The sequence below is a fragment of the Ochotona princeps genome, chromosome 2 (assembly GCF_030435755.1).
Source record: "Ochotona princeps isolate mOchPri1 chromosome 2, mOchPri1.hap1, whole genome shotgun sequence".
NCBI classification, from domain to species: Eukaryota; Metazoa; Chordata; class Mammalia; order Lagomorpha; family Ochotonidae; genus Ochotona; species Ochotona princeps.
Window position 1 is genome coordinate 24,599,485 of NC_080833.1, and position 19,572 is coordinate 24,619,056.

Genomic DNA, 19,572 nt, shown 5'->3' on the forward strand with positions numbered 1-19,572 from the left:
CTTTCTTTCCTGCCTTTGCCATTTTCTCTTTTAATTTTTCTATTTGAAAGTTAGAGTTATAGAGAGAGGGAGAGACACAGAGAACTCTTCCATCTGCTGGTTCACTCCCCAGAGAAGGCTGCATGGCCATGGCTGGGACAGACCAAAGTCAGGAGTCAGGAGCTTCTTCACCAAGTGGATGCAGGGACCCAAATACCTGGACCATCTGCACTGCTTCTTGAGCCATCAGCAGGATCAGAAGTGGAGCAGGTGGAACTCCAACTGGCAGATGGGGCTTTACTCACCACATCACAGCGCTGGCCCGTCTTTTTTTAATCCTAGGTGCTTCTACTTCCAGTGTATAAACAGAGGACAGTACTCCTCCTCCAAGGAGCGGTGGAGAGGAGACACAGACACCAAGCCTGTACATAGTCGGCATTCGATAAATGCCAGCTTCTGCCTTGCCTGAGTACATTCTGGAGTGGACACCTGGTTTTGGGCTCATTGTCACAGCTCAGCACAGACAGGGACTCAAAGCCAAGCTGAGATCCTCTACACTGCTTGGTGTTTCACTATGGCTGATCTGTCATTCCTGGCCCACAGAGTCCAAAGCCCAATGTCCCCGGCTATAATCTGGAACCCAAAGCACCACTAGGATGTTTTTGAATCAGCAGACCTCCTTCAGGTTTCCATCAGATGACAAGATCATCTGTCATAGACAGTTGACTTGGGATGAACAAGCTTGAACTTGGACTCAACAATACCCTACTGAGCTCAAAGATTGGGGAAGTAGCTTTGAGCTCCTGGTGAGTCTGGGCTCTCTTACCAATGCAGAGTGGAGGAGGGTAGTTCCAGCGCCGGACGGTCCCGGGCATACAGGAGATGTGGGCGTGGCCCTGCAGGAGTCAGGAACAGGGATGAGCCAAGCCATCCATGGGCACAACCCCACAGTTGGCTGGAAACTGGGAGCTTGCTTGGGGCTTTGTGTGGAGGACCAAGAGATGCAACAATACCCAAATGCATTGCCTAAGGGAGGGGCCAAGGCAGAGAGAGAGGGCTGGGGAAGACAATGGCTCCTGACCATTACCAAGGAATTCTCATTACTGAAGGTTTTCTTGTGAGATTTCTTTAATTACTAAATTCCCTCATGACCTTCAAAGAAAATTAAATTTGCCCAAAGTCCAATCACTTTGAACTCTGCAGGAGCACTTGTGAGTCTGGCTGGTGCCAAGTTCTCAAGGCCAAGCCAAGTTTGTCTTGTGCATAAAGAGCTTCAGGAGGGGATTATGGTCCCTGAGAGGGGATCTGGGACCATTCCCTGGGAATCTTGAGTGACTTGCTGGGAGTATAGGGGGCCAGAGGGATACAAGACTGGCCAATTCCATGCTAGGGAACACCTGCTTCTGGCGCTGGGGTGCCCAGGAGAGGTACCTGGAGGGCATAGCCTGGCTCGCACTGAAATGAGACCACGTCATTCACCAGGTAGCGTTCACCACTCTTCACTCCGTTACTGGGCACAGCAGGTTCCGGGCAGCTGCTCAGGCCCACGGCTGTGTAAAGCAGAGACAGAGGGAAGGTAAAATGGACAAGGGGGCCTCCCTTGTGTGCTTGTCCTGCTCCTGGCCTTAGGGCTGGGGCTACTCCTTTCCCATGGTGGCACCGTTAAGGTTGGGTGTGTTTGTTTCCCAGTGGGAGGTGGCAGCATGTCCTAACAAGGGCGAGCTTGGTCTGTCCTTGTCCCTGCCTCACCAGGTGATATCTGCCTCTCACATACCCTCCCACCCTCGGCTGTGACACAGCCAGCCGGGAGGGCCCTTCACAGGCCTGGGCCAATGCTAGCACCATACCCTTGCACATCCCCAACTGTGATCCCAGTGCATCTTTTTCTTTCTATGTAGCTGCCTCTGGTGCTCCATTTGAGTCAAGGAAAACAGACTAAGGAAATTACACAGAGAGCATTTGCAGGACACCAAGGCTCCACAGAATCCAAGGCTCTGGGGCAGGAAAGGCATTGGCCGGTGGTGCCCCATCTGCCCACTTAGCTCAGAGCCAGGAGGCACCCCAGGCCTGGGCTTCAAACCTTCTGCATGAGCCCCTTCCAATGCACCCCTGCCTCTCCTCTCCAGGCACACCCTAAGAGGACAGATCCCCTGAGTCAAGGCACAGGGAGAGGCATGGGAGGAGAGCGATTCTGACATGCGTTTCTTGTCTCGGTAATGCTCAGGGCTAGGGCAGGCCTGCGGGCTGGGACAGGCTTTGACTGTTTTCCCTGGTTGGTTGTGTTTTCAAGGTCAGACCAGCTTCCATCAGGGAGCAGCAAGAGTTACCTCACGCTTGGCCTCCCATGCTCAGCTCAGGCATCCTGTCAGCACTGTCCTCCTTGTGGTGCCTACCCAGCTTACAGATTCTCCTGTCCTTGCTGCCCTTCCTCCCCACCCCTCCTCTCTCTTCTCCCTGGGGAGCCGGGCCTTCTTCACCTGTGCTCCTGAGCCAGGGTACCTCCAAGCCCAGCCATGTAGAGCAGGTCCTTGTCGCCCATTCTATGGCGTGCGCCCTTCTGATCTGGAGTCTTTGTGATCTGCTGGAAGCCCTTTCCCATCTCTCCTCCATGGGCTCCCACACATTCCTCTTTCACTCTATCCTCTTGACTTTTCAATTGCAACTGGTGTTGATTCTGCCCTTCTTACGTACCCAGCACGTCACTCAGTGATTTCCTTGGCATCCTCCATAGCCTTCCTCTTCCTTCCTGCCTGCTTGGGCCTTCCTCGCAAGAGCAGCACAGGCTGAGGGCTTCCCCTGTGCCCCATCCCAGGATGGGACCTGGGATTTCACACTTCATCTCCTTCCCTTGCCACAGGCCTTAACATGCCATAGCACAGGGGAGGTCCCCCATCGCTGAGATTCAGATCAAGCCTGACTAGATGCTGGTTCTGCCCAATAGGAGGGCAGCTGTTGAGGTCACACAAGTGCCCACATGACCCTGTGCCCTTTGGCTTTTACCTTCTCTCAGGAGACCATTCTCACCCTGCTTGGCACCCCACCCTGGCTGACTTCCAGGCAGCAGGTGCAAATGTCGCATCTCCAGACTGGCAGTCTTTGTGCTTTTCCCATGCCCCAAGGGAATGCATCTGTAGGTCAGGTTCATTCGAGTCTAACTCAGCCTTAACTAGTCTAACTCAACAGTAAGCAAATCTCTGTGCGTGGGGCCGGATTTGGCCAGGGCTAGAAGTCTGGTAAGGAAGCCAAGGTGTGGCTAGACTCTGTCTTCTCCAAGGACAGGGAAGCACAGGGGGAGGGGGAGCTAACTTGTGTGACTAGGTCTGACCCTGGGCACTTGGATGGCCTGGGGAGTCTGGGTCTGGCCAGCCTCTGCCCTCCTGGTGGCTACCCTGGGAATCCATGTGGCTGCAGGGAGCCATGTACTCTGAAAAGGAACCAGGAAGGACAAACAAGCCTTGGTCCTTGCCCCCCTCTTTTGGGCAGCAGCTGAGTCATGTTCTGTTCAGGGGACTCTGATGACTGCATGTGCTCTGTGTCTTCATATGGGAACTTATGGACGAAAGAATGCCCTGATGGTCCTCCTTTACACCGTCACAGCTGGAAGTGTTGACCTCTGTAGTCTCACCCTCTGTCAAAACTACAGGGCCCTGTAGTCACTCCAGAAAACCTCTTCATATAGGTTATTTCCGACCCGCATATGAATGGGACACTTGGAAATGCAAGCCACTGGGTGCCCATGTCCAAAATCTCAGGAGCAGAGACAGAAATGCCACAGTCAAGGACTAAATCATCAGAATGAGCTTGCAGGGCCTTGTCTTGGTGGTCTCCCTACTTCATGCAGAATACAGTTTCAGAACTTGAGATCTCTTACTAGGAAGGCAGGGATGGGCAGAGGGAGAAGAGGGGAGGGGCAGAGAGAACCAGAGCTAAACAGGAAGGAGGCAGAAGAAGGTCCATTCTAATTTCTTGAACGCTGCACAGCTTGATTTTATTTAAGCCATGCTTCAACAGAGGGACAATGCCTTTTTTTTATCGTATGCAATTCATTACTTTTGAGAGCATATTGTTCCATTTCTATTTCAATTAAAATAGAAATTAAGCGTGAGTCATGGCCACAGATGTGACTGTATGGCACCCTCCAAAGCCATTGCCCTGCACAACAGAAGCTAATTCTTCTTTGTCTTCACCCTCTGGGTAGATTATCTACAGAATAAAATATGACTGCAGGGGCTTGGCTCCTGGGATTTCCAGTCTCCAAATACTAGGGATTGGTGGGGGCAATGGAGATACTGACTGGGGACTGGGACTGCTTTCCCCTCACTGGCCCCAGTAGAAGAGGACAATGGTGGGCGATGCCAGCTCCTTTTTTGCACAAAGACAACTGAAGTTCTCTTGGGTATGAAGCAGAAGAATGAGTACGTGCTTTAAGGGAGAAATGCGTCTTTGGAAGAAGAAAGAACAAAGACGATTCTAAGCAATACTGATGGATGCAAAACACCAGACGAAGAAACACAACTTGGGAGAAGGGAGGATAAAATAAAAAGGGTGAAGTATTCAAGAGATCTGGGCTACTTCACTCCTCTAGGTGAGTGACACCTTAGGTGTCTGAAGGGAGGAAGGGCTCAGTGGCCCTGTCCTGTTCTCACCACCCAGGGTCCTTGCTTCAAGCTGTCCTAAGTTGGTTTAGTTCTTTAAGCTGAGGACAGACAACCCTTTCCTAACCTCTTCGATTAAATCCGTTTACCTTAGTTACGTGGGTGGCCATCTGTGTCACAGCTAGTGCTCACCCTATAAAGCCTCTAGTCCCCCAGGGGCCTTGTCCCCGTTGTTCAAGGCAGCCATCCCTTTCAACTTCTCTTTCCAAGCCTAACTCAGGCATGCCTAGCTAGATTTAACTCTGAACCCCCTACCTCCGGCCTACCCTGTTACACTGAAATGCCTGTTTCCATCTCCCACCCCTGTACTGTGTGCTTTTGAAGGAAGGGAATGTACCTTTCATCTTGGATGCTAGGCACCTGTTAGGGCTTGCCTCTTGGCAGGCATTCAAGTCTGTCCTCGACATTCACCTCTGCACCTGTCCTGGGTGGAAGTGCCCCCTGTCCTCAGTGCTGTGGCTCTGTCCCTAGAGCCATTCTCAGAAGTGTTTTCCAGGCTGCACTTTCTGTCTATGCATTTGCCTCTCTCCAGTGGGCTCGGAAGGTACCAACCATCTCCATCCTGTCCAATCTTATTAAAAAGCCCAGTATAGCACCTGGCAGGTTGTAAATGTCCAGAATTTGTTGAATAAAGGAATCACAGATGCCATTGCCTCCCTACCCTCTCCCGGGCCCAGTGGGAACAGGAACCTGGCAGCCAGCCCCAGGACTCTAGTAATCTCCAAGCAAACCTGTCTCTGTTCCTCAGAAGGCACAGCCCCTCAACCCATTTCTTGCTGAGAGTTTCATCCATGGCCTGCTCAAGGGATGCTGGAAACTAAGGTGTGAGGGCTCTAGCTGGGAGGGAGAGATCTGGTAGAAAAGGGAGTGAAGTTTCTGGGCACAGGGGGAGTGATTTCCAAGACCACTGCATCACAGAATCAGGGAGGACAGCACTGGCAGCTACTTCTGTCCCAGGAAGTGTGCTGGGGCCCAGGCCAGTGGCCGAGGCACTTGCCAAGTGTTGATGTGGACACAGAGTAAATGCACACGTTTCACTTAGGGAAAGCTCAGCTCTGCCACTCTTCTTGGCTGTGCAGGGCTGTGAGGGGAGAGCATGCAGCCTCAGGGGATACCCAGTAGCTGTTAGTTTCCCTGCAAACCGACCCCTCCACTCCCCTGGCAAGACGCTGGACTCTCACTTTTGTATTCCAAGTGGAAGCCAGCCGCAGACACGCTGATGTCAGAGTAGAAATGAAGGTAGAGTTGGTTGGAGGTGCTGTTCAGCAAGGCAGGCACGGTTGTTCCTAGGCAAGAGAACCAGAATCATTTAGGGGAAGTTTCCCCAAGGCTTCCAAGGTTCTCTTGCTGGCATCCTTCCACCGAGGTCCCCGGAGAGCCCCCATGTCAAAGACACTAGACAGTCAGCATCTGTGGAGCTCAGGGTCTCTAGCTGATGAGAGAAGGGGGAACTCCAACCACTTCCTGTAGGATGAGCAGAGACAGAGCTATAGACTGGCAGGAGGGGAGCTCCTCAGTGACCTGTGACATTGGTCTCTCCTGGGCATCTCCAAAGTGACCCTGAAACATCCAATGGTCAGGGCAAGCCAGTACTAAGGGCAGATTACTGGGGCGCATTTGCCTCAGTGTTTGTATATAGCCAGCATGGGCTTCTGGGCCAAGGTCACTGGGCATAACCCCCAGCATCTGAACAGGAGTTCCCATTGGAACCAGAAGTGTTGTGTCCACTTTGGAGAGCATATTGGCTGCACCACAGACAAGTCACCATGGTTACTCTAGAACCCAGCCAGCCCGTCCCTGGGTATAACCCCCAAGATAACTGACAGTATTCAGCCCCACAGAACCTCAGTCAGCATTCACTGCAGCTTTGTTACCAATATACCCAATGTGGAAACAACTAGGATGCCCACAAAATGTGGAGCCCCCATCAAAGCAAGGGCTGGCCCACCTGACAAGGTGATCGGCCTGGGACATAGGCTAATTGCAGAGAAAGTAGATGCAGAAGACCCCTTGTGTTCAGCACCCAGAACAGGCCAGTGAGTAGTCAGAAGGCGGGAGGTGGGGCATGGGAGCTGAGTGTAGATGAGCCCCTGGTTTCTTTTGGGGATGACAGCAATGTCCTGGGATCTGACAATAGCGACATCCGTAGGACCTAAAGACTGTCCTAAATGCCACTGAAATGGAGAAGTTCATGATATACAGTTGTGTCTCAGTCACAGAAGACTGGTTGCTACTTCTGAGGACCCTGCATGCGTCCCCTTACCTGAGAAACTCCCCAGCATGGTAACAGTGTTATCCGCCCCATCAAATACTTCCAGAGAGTCCCAGTTCTGCTCTGTGACAAAACTGATGACTTGGATCTGGGAAGGCGGAGGACGGAAGCATGGGTTAGGCAACCTGGATCACTGCCTCTCTGCTGGCCTCCCCTCCCCTCTTTCCCTTCCCTCCATCTTTATCCCTCCCTCACCCATCCTTACCCTCCCTCTCCAACGTGACTCTGTTTTACTATGTATACACTCTGGGCCCAGCACAGAGCTAAGCCTCCCAGTCTAAGCAAAACTCAGTCTCTTCCTCTGAGGTGCTCACTGTGCCGAGGGAAAAATAGGTGTAAAATAAATGATTAAACCCAAGTAGTGAGACTATTGTAGTCTGCCCAGCCTTTTCCTCCTCTCAGGTTCCCCCCATTCCCTGTCTCCAATACAGGAGACATCCTGCAGCAGGAAGCCAGCGGCCCACTCCTGGTCAGTAGAATACCAGCCCCAGTGCCAGTTCTGACCCCAACCCCAACCCCACCCCTGCCCCAGCCCTAGCCCTAGCCCCAGCCCAAGTCCTGGACCCAGACCCAGTCATCCTTGCCCTAACCCTAGTCTTGGCCTCAGCCCAGGCCCTAGCAAAAGTCCTGACCACAGCGCCAGCCCCAGTCCCTGCCTTGGCCCCAGCCACAGCCTTGGCCTGAGCCCCAGGCTCAGTGTTAGCTTACTGCCTTTCTGCTGACTTGCAGCCTCCCAGCCCTATTCCCAGCCTCTGCTCCAAGTCAGGGCACCCTTCACTTGGCTCTTAGTCCTGGTTACTGGTTCTACCTCCCTTTCAGCCCTGGCTGTGATGCCCCAAGGGTGCTGGGCATTTTGTTGTTTTTCCTCCTTGCCTTCATCAGCAAGTCCTAGAGAAAACCCTTCAAGCCATGTGAAGGACACCTCTGGGTCATGTTCTGTCTTTCTGTCCCAGGTGCAGGTTTCTGTCTACTGGCAAAGCCAGTGCCTTCCTGTGCTGCTTCCTGAGCTCCCTGCCTCTGTTCCCCAGCCCCTATGAGCTGCTGTGTCTTTGATTATGGACTGGGCCTCCCTGACTACAGGAGCAGGGCCCAGCCGAGCTCATTGCACCTACATGCCCCTACCTGGATGCCGGCACCCTCCGGGACCATGATCTTCCACACACAGTTGAGGCTGTTGAGGTAGGGCTCTGGGAAGCCGGGGGACAGGATGGTGCCCCTGCGCTCCGTGAGGTTGCCTCCGCAGGGCACTGGGGGGGAGGGGGATGCAGCTCTGGTCAGAGGCTCTTCCCACTCCTCCCGCCAGGCTCTACCCTTCAAGCCTCCCAGCCTCTGCAAGGGACTCTTCTATGCTGACTCCCCATATTGAGCCCCCAGAACTGCCTGCTCATTCTAGCTTTGGCCTTCTCCAAGGACTTGTCCCAATACACCCCGCTTCAGGCACTGGGACCCCAGGCATGCCTCCTCTAGTACCCCAGCTCCTCCTCCTCCTTCCTGCTGTCACACTCGGCCTCAGGACTATGAGGCATTTTCCTTAAGCTATGCCTTTGGCAAGGGGCTGCTGTGTGTTTGCAGGCATCAGCTGGGTCCACCTGCCTCCTCCAGGGAGAAGGGGCTATTGGTATTTCCACTCCCTAGTTTCCCTCCTGCAGTCCTGGCTCTCTGAGTACTCACCCACACATGTGGGTGCTGAGACATTCCACTGGGCCAGGGCCCCGGGCACAGGGAGGCACTCAATTTCTTGGGATCCCTGCAGGGCATAACCGGAATTGCATTCGAAGCGGACAATGGCGCCCACGGAGAAGTCACTGCCCAGTCTCTTGCCATAGCGGGGTTCCGGCACGGAGCTGCACTGCGTGGCGCTGGTTCGGGGTACGGCTGCAGAGGACAAGGGCACTGAAGGGCGGACCGCACCCCTCCAGAAGCTGGCATGGTGGTGCCCACCAAAGGACTGAGGCAAAGATGATCTGCAAGGACCTTGTGAAGTTCTGGGCACTTTATCCTTTAGGGCAGGGGGAGGGGATCTCCAGATGGTCTCTTCTGGAATGCAGTGGAACACACAGTGTGGCTGCTGCACTCTCTAGAGCCATGGCGTGCTTGCCATGGTAGTGCGTGCAGTACACGTGGTCCATCAGGGTTGCTGATGCTCCAACAGAACGGGCTCTCATCTCTGTTCAAAGGGTCTCCACCCTACACCTCCTTGTGTGCCTTAAGATCATGTTGGAGTCCTGAGTGTAGACACTCTCCCAGTGACTGATAGCACCTTGCAACCCAGGTCCCAGGGATGGCACCCCACAGGGAAGCACATTCTGGGCAGAGTAGAATGGACAGGTCCCAGCTGAACACCTGGGCCCCACAAAGTGGATGTCCAGGTGGTAGCCAAGAGCACTAAGGCACTGCTTTCTGGGCCAGAGAGGAAGTAAAGAAACATTGATGATCTGTTTGCTACCTCATAGTTTGCCTACTCTTTTCATCCTACCAGTGTGGTGCTGTTCTTGCCCCTATATTCTGGGTGTGCAAATTGGGGCTCCAGAACAGGGAACAGCAGGTGCCTAGGTTTGTAGAAAATGGTTGAGCTAGGGTTCATATCCATGTCCACCTGACTCTAGAGCCTGTGCTTGCTCCGTGCCTTGGCTTTGTCTTGTAGACCTAACCAAGCATCCATGAAATACAGTCCAGGTAGGAGGTCCGGCCGGCACCTGCCAATGCCTCCAGGCTTCACTAGATCATGAGCGATGAGAGTCAGGGCCGAAACTGGCTCTTGAGTCTGATTTCCTTGCTCATTCTGCAGAGTTTGGTCAAAGAAATGTCTATTGAACAAGCAACTGTATTAGAATCCACTGAGTTTCAGTGACATATGACACAAATCAGCCATTGATCCCCCCAAAAGAGGATGAGGTTCAGACTATGGGTCAAAGGAACTCACTGTCAAACCCTTATGCCCTGCATACCTTGGTAGACAAAGTGAAAACCTCTGGCTGGTGCTTGGCCTTTGGCACTGAACTTGATGAGCACTTGATTAGAAGTGGCCAAGGGCAGCGACTCTCCTGCCAAGATAAAAGGAGGAGACAAGGGTTGAGTACAGCCGTTAGGCCCAGCAGGGATAGTCCTGGTCAGGAAGGAGAGGCTGCCCACACATCACAGAGCAGCTGCTTCCACGCTCCAGGCGTCCCAAACCCAAACACTCAAAGTTCCTGGAAAGTACATGTTACGTGTCTCACGTGATATCTTTGAACTGCATTTCTCTCCAGCTTTTGGAAGGACACTTCCATTAAGACACTTTTGAGTAAAAAGGTGTGATCATTATGTTGGGAAGACCAAGTGGACTTGGGAACTCTCTCAGGCAAGCCAGGGTGTGTTGACACGCAATCAGCGACACCCAGATTGGGAGAAAACTTGCATCGGCACAGGAGACCGTGGAGGCTGACAGCCTGTGCAGCTTAAGGTGGAGGTGAAGTTGCCCCTTGTGGTGGTGCAGGAGGGCAAGGGGAAGGACGGTGCTCAGTGGACCTGGGTGAAGTCTGGAAGTTTGGAACTGCTTGTCAATACACCACCTAGCTGCACACACTGGGACCTCTGAGCCTGGCTGCCAACTCTGCCATGGAAGGGGAGGAGTGGTCACTCGGAGCCAGGCTTCAAGTGCAACGAGGAGAGGATTGAGTTAGGAGCCACTGCCACGCCCACCATGGACTCTGGAATGCCCATGTGAGGCTCCTGGCAATGAGGAGCTACAGCAGCCATCCTTGCTGACTTCTGGCTCCCAAAAACAAACAGGAAGTCTAGAAGAGAGCCTCCTATCACCACTACCACTGTTTCCAGCTCCTTCTGGAACTGCGAGTGGGAAGGGCACAGCTCAGGTCTCCCAGCCTCCCAGCTCCAGCCTTGAAAGATGCTTGTTTTTCAACCACTCTCAGGCCTCAGGTCAGCCGCAGTCTTGAGCACTTTCCTCTCAACAGAAAAGCAGAGTCAAACCACTAGGTAGAAGAAAAGTTTTCTGGGGAGGAACTGACTCTGTGGCTCACAGGTTAATCCTTTAGCTGCAAGTGCTGGCATCTCATATTGGTACCAATCGTGTCTCAACTGCTCCACTTCCCGTCCAGCTCTCTGCTTATGGTCTGGGAAATCAGCAGAGAATGACCCAAAGCCTTGGTACCTTGCACCTACGTGAGAGACCTGGAAGAAGCTCCTGGCTCCTGGCTTCTGGCTTTGTATTCTCTCAGCTCTGGCCATTGTGGCCATTTAGGGAGTGAACCAGAAGATGGAAGATGTTTCTCTCTATCTCTCCTTCTCTCTGTGAATCCAATAAAAACAAATAAATCTTTGAAAAAAAAAGGGGTTTCAAATTTTAGGAGAGAAAACTCTTCTGAGAAGTCACAGCAAACATCCTGCAACAGACAGGCAGAAATCGCAGGAGACTGTTGATCACAGTTGTTATAAGGTTACGTCTTGCACTGCATTGGTGACATCAGAGGGAGGACATGTGACCAACGAAGGCACAAGGAGATGAGAGATGTTGGCATCAGGCAGCTGGATCTCACAGAAAGTGAACAGAGATAGGAAGGGAAATTTAGGAGATTCTCCCAGAATCCACAGGGAGAGAGTAAAGTGATGAAAATGATCAGAGATGTGGCAAACAGCGTGGGAGATAGATGAAAAGCATCTGCTAGGCACATGTCAGAAATTCCAGAGACACTGAAGGAGGAGAAACGAACTTCAGACAGGAGATTTTTTTTTTTTTTTGCTAACTCATTCAGATGGAAGCAGTGTGCAAAGTGCCAGATGCAGGTAGCGAGAGAGGCCTTCCCCCATGATAAGATGTCCAAGTGTGTGTGTCAAGTTTGAAAAGCATGAAAACATACGAAAATCCTATGCCTGCACAATCACAGTTCCTATGCAAGGCCAATGCAGCAGGCTGGACCTGTTTGTCTGTAATACTGGATATTGGGGCAAGATGGAACCATCACTGTAGTATTGAGCAATATGTGACCCATAACAGTCAAGTTGTCATTCACAAGACACAACAAAAGGAAGGTTTTCCATCCATACAAGACGAGAGAAAGCCTCTGCAATCATTCTAAACCCAAATGAAAAGGAAAAGAATAAAGGAGAGAATTCAAGAACTAGCAGAGATGAATGTGATCTGGAAGAACAGTTAATCTTAAAAAACATTGCTAATGAGGGAACAAACTATAAATGTCAAGATGTATTCTTGGTGAAGAAGTCCATAATTTAAAAACAATTGTTAGCAATACTAATCTAAAAATATCCAAATATACCAACAAGAGGTTGGAAATTAGAGACAGGTCAGATATGAACGGGAAAGTGAGATAGCAAAATCAAAACACAGGTGAGCAAAATGCAGAAAGAACAAAACAAGGGGGCAGATATCAGACCAGGTATTTCATTTGGAAAAAAAAAAAAAAAACAAATAAACCTTCCCTTAACAGAAACAGTAGAGGAGAAAATGGAGTGACACATTAGAAACACGAGAAGACACTACGATATCTGTTGTAACGGGAGAAAGTTCAACATCATATTCACAGATAGACATCCAATATGGAAGATGAAGTGGAAATTGGTGCATTGAGGTCCCCAAGCTTTGATTAAACCCTAGCATGCCTCAGGGAAGGGATGGGACAGGAACAGGACAGGGAAAGGCACAGTCCCACCACTGGCAGCGTGGCCCACTAAAGTGTTTCTCAAAGGAGAAACGAGAGACTGTGAGTCGATCACCCACATTCGGAAGTCCTATATTTACCTCTGCCACACTATCTGTAGCTTCCATACATACACTCACAGCTAAATATCTACAGTTGTATTCATACCTGTGTATCTACCCACCCAACCATGCATCTGTGCAGAGATTTTTGCGAACTTGGTACTTATTAATCCTACACATCTTGAGTGAGTGTGTATGGGGTGTGTGGACTTGGAAAAGTCCAAAGTGTGGTTCTTACAAGCTTACAAAGAGAATTTCAGGAGATGGAACTTTCACTCTGTATTTGACAGCCAAGGGTCAAGTGCCATGCCAGGGGAAGAGGGAAAGCTGAGCTGGGAGCCCGGACAGTGTGGCTGTGGGACCTGCGCCTGCCTCTTCTCACCTTTCTCCACCACAGAGAACACACGCTTTTGCCAGGTAATCGGGGACTTAAACTCCTTGGCTATGGGAATGGCCGCATGCAATTCCCACTGCGGAGATGCTGCAGGCCCTGCTCTCTGACCACATAACAAGAATAACGCAAAATACAATATGGGATATGAAGCGCAGCTAAAATCTCCATGTCATATCTAGGAATGAAATCGACAGCAAGCCAATACTGTGTAGATGAAAATGACAGCACCTTTGGAAAGATTACAAAAGATAAACAAATGGAGAAATAGGCCACGTTCCTAGACGGAAGAAGAGATGAGAATAAAAAGATGTGAATGGCCCGCAATTTAATTGAATTCTTCGTGTGAAAGTGTAAGGTGACAAGAACAACATCCAAGTCACCAGGGGGGATCAAGAAGACATTCCTAACCAGCTCCGGGGCAAAAAGTGTGAAGAAAATCTCACGTGGCTGTTTAGCAAGTAATGATGACGGAGAGCATGCAGCGGCAGTGACGGCATAAGGAAGCCGCAGCTGTGCTTACAGGTGAGCGCGCTGCTGTAAACAAGCTCCAGATTACACAGAGGAACTAATGAACGGAACTCCCAATTCAAGAAACCAGAACAAAAACAAAACAATTTGAAAAAAAGGGGGAGGAAACATTGTGAAAAAAGGACGGAGGTTAATTAGAAAACAAGCAATTCTACAGAACTGATACAGTAGAGCAACCAAAAAAAATGATAAATGTTTTGAGACATGAAAATGCTAATGATACTGATCTGATGATTGCATATTGCAAACATAGATTGGATGATCACAGCATGTTCCATAAATATGTACAACGATTATGTGATACTTTAAAAAATAACAAACGAAGTCCACAAAATCTCTGACGTGGCTGTGGGTGTCTGTGAAAACAGCACCTGGCATCATGAAGGCAGGGCGTCTAAACCACTAAGACAAGGAGATGAACCACCGCCATTGTGTATCCCGTAACTGTCTAGCTAAATCTAAAAGAAATTACGACAATGACTTCGTACTAAAAACTAAAATATCAACGTTGATATTAAAGTAACATGCTTGAAGACACCAATAATGATGGAAGAAAATAAAAGAAGCCACTGAGAAGGAGATGAAGTAGCAAGGCAAATCTATTTGCGCATGATATTGCTTTTTGCCTAGGGGCTGAGAATTAGCCAGCAATGTTAGCATGACTGTGGAGGCTTCAATGACTTCCTCAAATGAGTACACCCAGGATGACAGTCTTTGAACTAACAAGCAAAGATCAGTTAGGAAACACAATTTGGGGTAGAAAAACCCATTGGCAGCAGCAAAACAAAACAACAACAGCAACAAAAGAAACTAAAATCTCCATGAAATATCTTGGAATAAAATGAGCAACCACAGAAAAGTTTAGACGATACGATAGCAACTTGTAATAGGTTATATATTCCTGGATGGAAGTAATGATATCATAAATATCATAAACATGTGACCTCTCCACAATTTAATTTGTAGGTTTTATAAAATTCTAGTCAATACTTCTATGCAATATTTTAAAACTTGACAAGGAGACAAAAGTACACACCAACAGCAAGTTAAAAAATGTGAAAAAAAAAAAGAATAACTACAGGGATTTATAGTGCCATATGTTTGAAATAATTCCAAAAGTAAACACTGTAATGCTTTTGCAGTGATGAACCGATGCAAGAATGAATAGAAACTTGAAGAAAATGGTAGCAAGCAGAGGCATGAATTCTTCATAAAAGTTATGTGTAAGAAGACTACAGAATGTTCGTGGAAAATGCAATGTATTTTGTTGCAAAAATGCTTTGAAATCCATGCATATTTCTTTTCACAATGCACATTTTTCATGATTTTTTGAAAGTCTCTATATATTTATGGATTTTTTTTGCACCAAAATAAGGTTTTCTTTCAATTCTGCTTCCACAAACCTTTTGAAGCACCCTTTGCAATATGTCAATCTGGCATTCACACATGCTAACATTACGAAAGGACAACTGATGAACTACACTTGAAAGAATATGGCTAACTTCCCTACATCAAATAAGATACCCAAATAAACACCAAAGGTATTAAAGTAAAACAATGAAACAAAAAAGAAATAAAGGAAAACACAGAGGAATATTTATTTGATCTACATAAAGGCAAATGAGAAAACTATAAAAGAAAACGTTGATAGATTTGATATCACGGGAAATTTAAATTTGCTAACATTAAAACATGCCCTGAAGAAAATTAAATGGCAAGTGACAAACTGTAGGGGCAGACTTTTATAGCATATAATCATGAAAAAACGTTTTCATCACATATAATATACACAGCTTATAATTACACAGAACTCTACTCCATAAATAAGAAATCAAGTGCTAATAAAAAAAAAACAACACAAATTCTCCAACAAGAAACGTGTGAACCAATAAACATATCACAAAATGGTTACCCTTTAACTAGTAATAAAAAAGGCAAATGGGAAAATGAAATGCCAATTGCACTTCAAACTAATGATGCCTTTGTGTTTTTAATTACCCAGTTTTGTGAGAATAAAGCACCTGACTCATGTTGGTGAACAAATAGCCAGCACTTTCTCCAGGGGTGTTTGGCAATCTGTATAAAAAGCTGTACCAATCTCACCTATCTTCCAACTTGGCAATTCTACTTCTAGATAGTTTAAGGTCAGCGCTTGTGCATAAAGATATACATATTATCCATTGAATTACCATGCCTAAGAGGGAAAAATTAGAGTTGAATTGTTCCATAATGAGGAGCTCACTGCATCAATCTTAAGTAACTGAGAGACTACTATGCAGCATTTAAAAACCCTATTTTAGAAGAAAAATAGAGCTGAGAAGAGCTCACCATGAATATTTCAATAAAAAATATGCATATTGTTTTAGGCAATAAAATACATGAATGATTAAGTCGACTAGTTACAAAGCCTGGAAGGAATGACTCTACATCTTACCAGCAACTCTTTTCCAGGGTCGTTTTATTTTAATCCTCTGTAGTTATTTTGTTGTGCCCCCAAATGTAAACGATGAAAATGTAATATGCTGATAATTAGGAAAAAACGTGTGGTCTCAATACAAACCCACACGAGACAGGTGGTAGATGGAGTGTAGACACACTGAGGGTGGGAGAGCTCGTGCAGTCCCCTGCCAGCCTAGGCTCTGAGAGGCCAGCCTTTGCAGAAAGCTGTGCAGCTGCTCCTGTGGCTGTGTGGGGCTTGGGGAGCTCCTGTCCCTGCAGCTGGCCCGTGACAGCCCAGGTCCTCCACCCACCACCATTGGCTGGGCCCTCGTACCTGTGTGGGAGCCGGAGAGCGAGCTGAGGAGTCGGGCGTGCTGGCTGTGGCCATCATGCACCTCCACCACGTCGTTGAGGGCCGTATGGAAGAAGGCAAACTGACCAAACACCACTGTGGAGGAGACATGGTGTGCAGAATGTCAGGACCTGAGGTCCCAGGCCAGGCGGAGGCCAGCCCAGGGGAGTGCTTGTGGGTTTGCAGGTGGCCTTTGGCCTGGTTGATCTGCCCCACACGGAGCACTGGCGCATGGGGAGTTGGATGAGGCCTGGGGTGGTCTTCTCCACAGGGGGCAAGGCAAGGTCAAGGATGTGCTCTCTGCTTAGGTCAGTGGGGATGGCATTAGCTAACCTTATTTCCTTTGCAGACAGCTTGTAACAGCAAGCACTTGGCCGTGGAGGGGCTTTTAAGGGCATCCTCTCCCTTAGCATACATCTCGGAACCCCCACACTCTCTTGTTTTCAAAGATCCAGGAGGCCAGGGAAACCCCTCAGTGTAAGATTCCCCACAGCTGAGAGGTAGGAGGATGCTGACCCCTCTGACCCCTCTTCCCCCCAAAGTAGCAACTGCCTACAGGGCAAGCAACCTCTCCACCCCACTGCCCTCTGGCAGAGCCCGCTGGGCACAGGTATCTTATTTCCCCTGGAGTATCCTCTTGCTCTTGAATCTTACATATTTTATCCCTATTTGGGAGACAAAGAAATTGAGACACAGAGGTCTGGGCCCCAAGGGTACCGTTAGTTTGGGGAAGGTGGCTGCAGAGTGGGCCACCAGAGCCCTTAGAGGGCCTCATCAGACAAGGTCTGTGTGTCCTGCTGCTTTGCTGGGCGTTGGGCTAGCAGCTATGGACTGCAGGAGCCTCCCTCAGCCGTCCCCTCCTTGTTCTTCTCTACTGGAGGGGCTGGGGTTGTTCCTGGGCCACCATGAGCATGGCTCTTCCAGCTACCCGCCAGCCCCTAGCCTCACTCTGAGCCCATCTCCCAGGTGGCCTGGTATCCTTGAGGGCGAGAACCAAGACTGAGGCCTCTTCACTTGGGCTCAGAGTCTTAAGCAAGCAGAAAGCAGGATATCTGTGTATTATACATATTGTGGGTGCTGTCTGCTGGTATTCGTGTGTGTATTGCATGTGCTGTGTGTGTTATAGGCAGGTGTGCTGTCTGCACATGTATGCATGCGTGTTCCACATGTGTGTGCTATGTAGACTGTGTGTTGTGTTGCATATGCTGTTTGTGCTGTACGTATTATGCTTGTTGTATGTGTTGTGCACATAAGGCATGCTTTATGTGTGCATGTACAAGTGTGTGTGTGTTGTGGGTTGTACCTGTATGCACACATGTGTGTTGGGGCAGAGAGGGACTCAGGCTATTTAGTTGACTGCTTGTTAAAAAGTGTGTTTGTTGCGACAGGAGCAACTTGAGTGAGTCAGGAGGTCCTGGCTCTTGTCTCATGGGTCGAGGAGCAGGACGAAGAGTAACTTGCTGTAATTGATAATGGGCACTGAGTGAGGGCATGTGGCAGGGGCATCTCTCTGCTCCTCTCTGAGAGCAGTGGTTAACAAGATGGGCAGGGCTCACACAGTGTCCATTCTCGGAGGAAAGAGAGAGAGTAAGAACAAAAGAGAACTTCAAACCCAAACATGGCAGCCCATAGAGAAGAAAGGTAACGGCATTCATTGCAGATGGTGTGACGTTTTGGGGAAGAGGGGGAAGAACAAGCCATGAGACTTTTAGGTCACATATCATAGGAGAGGTGACAGCAGCCCTAGTCTGGGCCAAAGGGGACTGTGGGGACAGATCACCACTTTTCTCAGACCCAGCACTCCACAGATAGATTCCAGGCCAGGGACACTGGTCATCCTTGACCCTGGCTGCCTACAAAGCCCTGGGCTTTTCATCACTTCAGGAACTCAAACACAAACTGTATGCCTGCCGAGCAAGGACTCTGCCCCAGGAAGCTAACTGGACTTCATAAGTATCCAGGTTTTTGCTGTCTGTACTCCCGCAGGTCCAAGCTCCAGCCCTTAATGATTGCTGTGAATGTGTTCTGTACAGGGGCTGGGGCAGGAGTCAGTGTGAGTATACTGAGAGCTGGAGAATTTACAGAGGGCAAGGAACAAGTCTCTGCCATCCCTGGGGCCCCAAGACCCAGCCAAGTGATGGCCACTGGGCAGCATCTACTTAATGTTTAGGAAGCGGCTCAAGCCTCGGGCCTTGCCCTGAACTCACAGTAGCCTACCATAGGCCAGCTGCTGTCTGCAGTCCACCCCACTGCTCTCTTGGGTGGTCAAAACTCAGTGATGCCCTCTTCCACTTGTCCCAAACACTTTTAAGACCTCCCACATGGAGGAGAGCCGGGGACAGCAGCCAGGCCTGTCAGCTGTTCATTATTCAGAATCTTCCCAGATGAAACCAGGCTTTAAGGATCCCCACTGCCAGGCCAGTGACATGCTTGGAGGTTTTCTATCTGAACCTAATAGAACCTGGAGGTTTCTGTTTTTCCAGGGCCCTGAACTTCTCATCCTTTTCTTGCTTGTTACACCTATACCTGTTGGGCCAGGCTCAGTTCTCAGGGGGCTCCTGCTCACTGCCGCCTGCACATTCAAGCTTAACTCTGTTCTACTCCTGCATTCCTATGTACTCCTTGGCCACCCACCAAGGTTCCCAAGAGACATAGACCATGTTGGGTAGCCCTCTGGTGTCCCTTGCACCCCCTGCCCCAGTCAGCTCCCTCCCCCAGCTCTGGATCCTGGGGGGTGCAGCTGGGCTTCCTTGGTACAGCTGGGCTTCCTTGTGCCTTCTCCTCTCTTGTGTCACGAGTGTACTCTGCAGCCCGTGCCAGGCCATCCAGACTCAGGTGCCCTGTCTGCTTGCCCCGACCAGGGGACTGGATAACCAAGAGAGGCTTAAAGTGGTTCCTATTTTGGAAAGTGGCAGGGGGCAAGAAGACACAAAACCAAAAACCCATACCATAGTCTTTGGGCACAGTGACAAAATACAAGCAGGTCTGTCCACTGGTGTAGTTCTGGGGGTAGTTGGGGGACAAGACCACTCCATCTGAGCCCACATACTGTCCTCCACACGGGGCTGAAAGAGAAATCAGAGAGAGCACAGGTGACTTCATGGGCCACCCAGCAGCTGTCCATCCTCCCTCTGCCCCCAGCTGCTGTTCCTGGGGTCGCTGCCCAGAGATGGGTTGGTTCTAGAACAGAGAAGGCGAGTTCTGAGCACAGTGCCATGCATTGTTCAAGAATATCCT

At 49.6% G+C, this 19,572-nt stretch overlaps 1 protein-coding gene across 1 annotated transcript in view; it reads right to left on the bottom strand.

Annotated features, from left to right (window-relative positions):
• Nucleotides 1–16,752, bottom strand: part of CSMD2 (CUB and Sushi multiple domains 2) — a 112,855-nt gene extending 96,103 nt beyond the window's left edge. Inside the window, exons 1-9 of the mRNA XM_058661032.1 lie at nt 16,683–16,752; nt 16,318–16,431; nt 9,855–9,950; nt 8,578–8,781; nt 8,029–8,153; nt 6,898–6,994; nt 5,816–5,920; nt 1,411–1,529; nt 806–875 (exon numbers count right to left, since the gene is read on the bottom strand). Of these exons, the coding sequence (XP_058517015.1) occupies nt 806–875; nt 1,411–1,529; nt 5,816–5,920; nt 6,898–6,994; nt 8,029–8,153; nt 8,578–8,781; nt 9,855–9,950; nt 16,318–16,431; nt 16,683–16,752 (1,000 nt within the window). The remainder of the gene's footprint in view (nt 1–805; nt 876–1,410; nt 1,530–5,815; nt 5,921–6,897; nt 6,995–8,028; nt 8,154–8,577; nt 8,782–9,854; nt 9,951–16,317; nt 16,432–16,682) is intronic.
• Between the last annotated feature and the right edge of the window lie 2,820 nt (nt 16,753–19,572).